The following is a 7,260-nucleotide window of genomic DNA, read 5'->3' on the forward strand; positions in this document are numbered from 1 at the left end:
ACAACCACACCACCTCCTCCTGGAGGGCGTAGACTTGCATGTCCGGTGGGTGCTAGTGTGGCAACTCAACGTACGATCTTCTTTAAAGCCTCTGTATTGGATTAAGCAATGCCGATGCACCCATTTTTACGATTCCAATTCATCTTCTGGTGTGAGGGGTATACCTCACAGTTATAGTACGAGAGGGGCATGATTAGATAAGGAGTTAACAACATTACTGAATGACATCATATCTTTCACCTAAAACTTTAAGGGTTTAAGTGTATGAGTCAGCCTCTGTATTGGATTAAGCAATGCCAATGCACCCATTTTTATGATTCTAATTCATCTTCTGGTGTGAGGGAGTATACCTCACGGTTATAGTACGAGAGGGGCATGATTAGATGAGGAGTTAACAACATTACTGAATGACGACACCATATTCACCTAAAACTTTAAGTGTATGAGTCTTTTCACTTATATACTATTGATTTTTTTTATATAATGTGAAATTTCTTTATTTTATTTCTCATTCACATTTGAAGAATTTCCAACCGAACTTTTGAAGCACACAAAGGAAAAAATGTGTTGAAGAATATTGACGCGTGAAAGACAAAACAATTTGAAGCACACAAAGGAAAAAATGTGTTGAAGAATATTGACGCGTGAAAGACAAAACAATGTGGAAGGTGCATATATAATTACCATTTCATTCAATTAAGAACTATAAAAAAGTTGAATGTTCCTTTCAACTATTTGTGTCGATTCTGCTGGGGTACTTGATTATTTAGAAACTCATAGCCCAATATAGATCCAAATCTTATTTTGTTCCCATGCTTATTCTTGTCTATTTCAAGTAGTTTAGTGCTTGCGTAACGAAAAGGAACCAAAATCATTGCAGCCCCTGGAAGATTTGCTAGGCTGAAGGTTTGCCATCTATTTTGTTCCCTACACCAATGATAAAGGCTAAGGCTATGTGGTGGGACTTGTAAATGAAACTAAAAGTAATAAAAAAATAGAAGAACTACTCCACCCAACTTAATGTATGTTTGGACTTATGTTGTGTTAGAAAAATTTATAAAACACAATTAAATATACACTTGCAGAATAAACATTGAGAGACAACAAATATAATCAAAGATGAATTACTCATATTGATATTTATCAAGCACAACATATTACAATAAGAATCAAACAATTATTAATGACAAGTAAATAAGAGCATGAGTTTAGAATAGCCTGGGTTGAAGCGCGCTAAGCGCTGTCCTTAGAGAGAAAACGCCCTCACTGCACAGGGTAGAATGAGAACTTAAATGCGCTCCTCTCCCAAGATATGTCAACCCGCAGGATCATTCGTGTGCAGCAAAAGATCCCCGAACTGATGAACAAGTTTGTGCTCTTTAGAGAAATTGTGGAAAAATCATAGGAAAAAGAAAAGGAGAAAAACGTTTTTTTTTAATAGATGTAGGGGAAAATCATTTTGCTGCTGCTGCTCTCTCCCAACTTGCTGAACGTGCACCAAGTAAATAGGCAACATGAAGTCTGCCACAACAAAATAGGAGTTTGTTTTGACTCATTTGAAGCATGCCTCATGTGGGCTAAAAAATAGGAAAACAAGTACCTTCAGTTTTGATACTTTTTTCAACAATTAAACACTTAGGAAAGAATATAATATTAAAATATATAAGAAAATAAATAGTTGTTAAATAAAAATATCAATTATATTTAAATCAGAATTTTAAATTAAAATAAATAAATGTAATTTTTCCAACAATCCCCCACATAATTTAAAATTCAAAACAATTTTCAATTTTCTAAAGAGCACATAATATTGTATATTCAGCATGAGGAACCTTCCGGGTTTGAGCCCCACACCTAGTGCATATGTACCTCCACTTGAGAAGATATGGAGACTTGATTGTCTTGAGCCATATCCACTAAAACCAAGCTTTAGCACATAACACATACAATACGGATGTTCATCAAAGTTCTATCAGTGGTGCACGTTACGGCCTTGCGCGGGTATCTTGTTTCGTAAGTGTCGCTTAGAGATTAGCCCAAATCTCACAGAGGCAGTCCCACGTACCTCCACACTTACTAGGTGAACCCTCAAAGGGTGATCCATGACCATCACCCCCACAAACCATTGTCGTTAGGTTCATTAAGAAGTAATTTTAACTTCAACCTTGTAATTGCCACAGTTTAAATTTTAGAGTACACATTGCCATAGGAATGGGTGTGGAACAGCTCCGCCTTATAAATTATTTTGGTGTACTATAATCAGCAAACAACTTCGTTCTTACCCGTTGAACTCCTTTCATGGGATCCCCATTCAATTGGAGACGGGTGTCCGTTGTTGCAACTAATTTATGGGCTCTAATCCAATTCCCCTCGACGTTTAATTTCATGGACTTGTTGATGTGTCTGCCTTTTGTAAGTGGATCCACAATATTGTTTTTAACCTGACATAGTCAAGACAAATAAACAAATAGCATCATAAGATTTCAAATTCAAATAAACTTGAATCTCATTTAAGATGTCATTTTTCAGTAAAATTTTTAATGCTGACTTTGGCTATAGCAATCTGGCTATCACTATATGCAAGTAATGTCAAACACAACTCAATAGTGTTGGGTTTCAATTTCCTTAGACACCCCCACATTTTGAGATATACAGTTTTCTATTTTCCCAAAACTTGTAAGAGGTTATGTCAGAATTTTGTAAGGAATTTTACGAAAAAATATGATGACCAGAATATAAGGATTTACCCCACAAATTTTTATATAAACATGCAGCAGTCACCATATTACTAAGACCAAGGAGTAACCACTTAGAAAACAAAAACACATCAGTTGTAATTTGATGCATCTAGCATATCATGTGCAACACTTCTCAACTTAATTCATCAATTAATCACACATTTAGTGTAAGCCAAGAAAATCATTATCCAATAAAAGAGACTCTGCCAACTAGCAGAAAAATCATGTTATACTCACGACCTATCTCATGTATAGACTTCATATGCCCCTTGGGCAAAAGCATTTACTCAAAAATAAAGGAGCCTAGGAAGCCCTTTAGACAAAAGTTTCAGCCCATGTAATCATATTCTCACAAGTTCTCGCATTCAATATTTTAAATCTATATTCTTTAATACTCCTATATAGGCATGTTTTGTATTTCAATTCACATACTGACATACATATATTCAAATATGCCAACATTCTTTTCTTTAAACACTTCATGCACACCCACCAATTCATATTCCATAATAATATAAAACACACACGGCAAAATAGAGGAAAAAGAAGGCCATAAGTTCCATACAGATTATGGATTATACTCTCTATATAATAGAGATTGAAAATTTATAAACATGATTGTAAATTCATAAACCATACCATGTAGGAGCATATTCTCCAACTCTATCAGATTTAAGATTTTATTTTTAAACAGTTAAAAAAGATATGAAATTTGATTTAAATATGCCACCATAAATGTATAGCACCAGATTTTAACAAGTATTAAACAACGCTACCAAAGCAAACAGAAGGCACCAAAAGTAATACTCAGAGCAAGAACAACACTATTGAAAGATTTTATCTTTGTTTTCAAAACATTGAATACATTAAAATTGTATTTGTAATATTGTTAGAGTTCTCATAATAAAAGATTGTTTAGTTCATTTTCTTTCATCATTTCTCAATACTGGCATCTAACAAAAAGAAAATACAAATCAGGGTTCATTAACATAAACTCAATTGCTTAATATGTTCTCAAGTTTTTGGAAGACAGCTTTTCTCTCTAAGATTGTTAGAAAAATTTATAAAACACAATTAAATATACACTTGCAGAATAAACATTGAGAGACAGCAAATATAATCAAAGATGAATTACTCATATTGATATTGATCAAGCACAACATATTACAATAAGAATCAAACAATTATTAATGACAAGTAAATAAGAGTATGAGTTTAGAATAGCTTGGGTTGAAGCGCGCTAAGCGCTGTCCTTAGAGAGAAAACGCCTCCACTGCACAGGGAAGAATGAGAACTTAAATGCGCTCCTCTCCCAAGATACGTCAACCCGCCGGATCATTCGTGTGCAGCAAAAGATCCCCGAACTGATGAACAAGTTTGTGCTCTTTAGAGAAATTGTGGAAAAACCATAGGAAAAAGAAGAGGAGAAAAACGTTTTTTTTTAATAGATGTAGGGGAAAACCATTTTGCTGCTGCTGCTCTCTCCCAACTTGCTGAACGTGCACCAAGTAAATAGGCAACATGAAGTCTGCCACAACAAAATAGGAGTTTGTTTTGACTCATTTGAAGCATGCCTCATGTGGGCTAAAAAATAGGAAAACAAATAACTTCAGTTTTGATACTTTTTTCAACAATTAAACACTTAGGAAAGAATATAATATTAAAATATATAAGAAAATAAATAGTTGTTAAACAAAAATATCAATTATATTTAAATCAGAATTTTAAATTAAAATAAATAAATGTAATTTTTCCAACATGTTGTGCTCAAATCTCAATTCATGCAAGTTTGGTTCTCAATTAATGCGTTCAGATTGATGTGTGTTTTACCGTTTGCGTTAAATAAATCTTCAACTGTGAAGAAGATTTGACATTGCTATTGTAGCAGGTGAATGATTTATATGTTATCATCGGGTGTCTTTTGATGATCTATATATGTTTAGCAGTCTCTTTTCCTTTTGAAATTAAATCTTATTTATATTGTCCTATAACTGCAAATAAGGCCATCTAATTACTTTTGTCAAGTTAGCCTTTTCCACTAAGACTTCATGTGTTGCCTAATGATCAATGATGTATTGATTTAGTACTTGGAAACCTCCGCAATCATAGGACTAGCTTTATTTTCGGAGAAGTTTTTCTTGTACACAAAAACTTGAAATTAAAATAAGAGCATGTACTACTTCATCAACCACTCGGTATTAAAGGACTTGTATTTCGTTTAGACTAGTGAGATGGTTGTACATACAGCCTTAAGAATTTCAACTAGATGTTGTGAAAAAACAAAACCAGCTAGAGGGAGCAGATTAGGACAAAATGAAGAGAAACATACATATATATAGCCCCCTCCATTAATGGACACAATTACATTTATCCCAAATTAATTAATGACTCATGAAGCGAAGAATAGAACATTTTGAAGATTACACAATCTCTAGCTAGTTGCATTCAACTGAAAGTCACTTCTTCTCCGACCATGGATAATAGTTGATTCACGGCGGCCGCTATTTCATCCACCGTGCTCAGCTGACACTCCTCCTCTACCTGCTCCAATCAATTTATCATACCAAAATTGAAACCTCATAAAAAAAGATGCCATAAGAAGAATTTAGGAATTAGAATTTAGAAGAATGAAGGTGCAACCTAACCTACCTTGAGACTCACTGAGTAAAGGACTAAATCATCCACAGTGGTAACATTAAGATGAAGAATTGTGAGACTGAGACTTTGAATCCCACCAATGATCTTCATGAGGTTTCCTCTTCGTTTCTTCGAAAGTATCTTCAAATTGGCATGGCTATCCACCAAAGTAACCTCAATGTCTGCTACGCCCATGTTCGTATCGTTGCTATGAGTTGCAGCACGCGTCGTGTACTGAGGAAACACGAAGAACTCAGCAAATGGTGGCAGTGGTGATGAGCCTGGCTGGTCCGTTTTCTTTTGCCCTTCCATGGATTGTAATAGTTGCTCTAACTCCTTCACAAAGTTAATAGCACCTCCAATAATAGACGCTTGGTCACCCTGTTTTGAAGTTAATAATATTTAATTAACCAACTACTAATTATGAATTTGTTGCAAATTAATTCTAACACATAAGGATAAGGAGAACATATAGTAAATGGCATATTAAATGTTAGTTATAATTTTTAACATGGTTCACCGAAGAAGAACTGACAAATAATTATAAAATACAATCGTGATTAGTTGAAATTTCGTTTCATGTCATGGAAGTCACAGTCATGATCTACTTTTGTGTTAATTTCTAATTTAAGAAAGATTGAGTTAAAGTAATTATCATTAACTAACCCTTTGAACATAAGAAGAAGGCATCAAAGATCTTAGCGCAGAAAGGTACTCGTTCATCTGTTTGCGGCGGTTTCGTTCAACCGCGATGTGGGTCATCCTCTGATTCTCGATTTCTTCCATGTTCTTGGCGCTCTTGGTGCGACGTCGTTTTCGCCGAGAAGAAGAAAATGGTGTAGGAGATGATTGATCAAAGGTGCAGGCTTCAGGGGATGTGTGGGAAGAAGAATCCCAATTATTTGAATGGAGATTCTGCTCCTGGTCCATGTTGTTGTTGTTGATGATGATTTCAAGGAGTTTTTTTTCTTCTTCTTCTTCTGCTGCTTGGAGGAGACCATAGTTGTTGTTGTTGGTGCCCCATGCTCCAACAGCAGTTGTTGCAGAGAAAAAGTAATCATTTTTGCAACCATATGTGAATGCAGGATCTTGTGGGAAAACCACAGCCTCAAATGCCATTTTTAAAAGAGGAGACAGACACAGACACTAGACTTTTTGGTGAAGAGGTTGTGAGAGAGAAAGGGTGAGTGGGAAAAAGGTAGCTATAAAGGAAAGGGATGATATGAAGGGTAACTATTAGAAGGAGGGAACAGTTTGGACAAATTAAGAGAAAAAAATCAACTTGACAATGGCATGTAGCTATATTCCCAAAAGACCAAACAAAGTGGCCCTTTTATTATTGCCATATTCGAAGAAAGCTCCATGGCTTTAAACAAGACTATTGAATGGGTAAAGAAAAATTTAGCTACAGGCTATACTGCACGTGAGGGTTCATTGTAGACCATTTTCTTGACTGAACAAACTCAGCACAGGGAAACGCACACACCATGCACAGAGACAGACAGATTCTCTTGGCACTTTATTCATTCCTTAATTTTCTATTAGAAATAATAATTGTGACTAATTAGAGTTTTTGCTATCCTTTCAATGTTTTTTAAAACTCCATATTGATATGTGCCAAATATTAATTCGAACTCCAACACACTGTCAATCGCAAATTGTGACGGTAAAAAAAGACCACAATCTCCAAAGTATATAAAAAACAAAAAACAAAAATCTCACGACTTTAATTGAACCTCTAAACATTTACATTATCTCACTTATTTAAAACATATGAAGAGAGAAATAAATATAAAAACTTTCACATAAGAAAATATGAGAGAATTTTGATGTGAGAGAACCCTCTCTTGAATATTACATTAGTAATCTTGTATTGTTCAACAAC

The 7,260-nt window shown here is 34.7% G+C and overlaps 1 protein-coding gene across 1 annotated transcript; it reads right to left on the reverse strand.

The window, feature by feature from the left end:
• Positions 1-4,918: 4,918 nt before the first annotated feature.
• On the reverse strand, positions 4,919-6,693 carry LOC130718351 (transcription factor bHLH96-like). Its single transcript, XM_057568940.1, has 3 exons — positions 6,042-6,693; positions 5,384-5,756; positions 4,919-5,275 (listed from the first exon to the last, which is right to left on the reverse strand). Exons 1-3 carry the CDS (start codon positions 6,492-6,494, stop codon positions 5,184-5,186), a joined length of 918 nt encoding a protein of 305 aa, XP_057424923.1. The 5' UTR covers positions 6,495-6,693; the 3' UTR covers positions 4,919-5,183.
• Positions 6,694-7,260: the final 567 nt, after the last annotated feature.

This window comes from Lotus japonicus, chromosome 1, assembly GCF_012489685.1.
Source record: "Lotus japonicus ecotype B-129 chromosome 1, LjGifu_v1.2".
NCBI classification, from domain to species: domain Eukaryota; kingdom Viridiplantae; phylum Streptophyta; class Magnoliopsida; order Fabales; family Fabaceae; genus Lotus; species Lotus japonicus.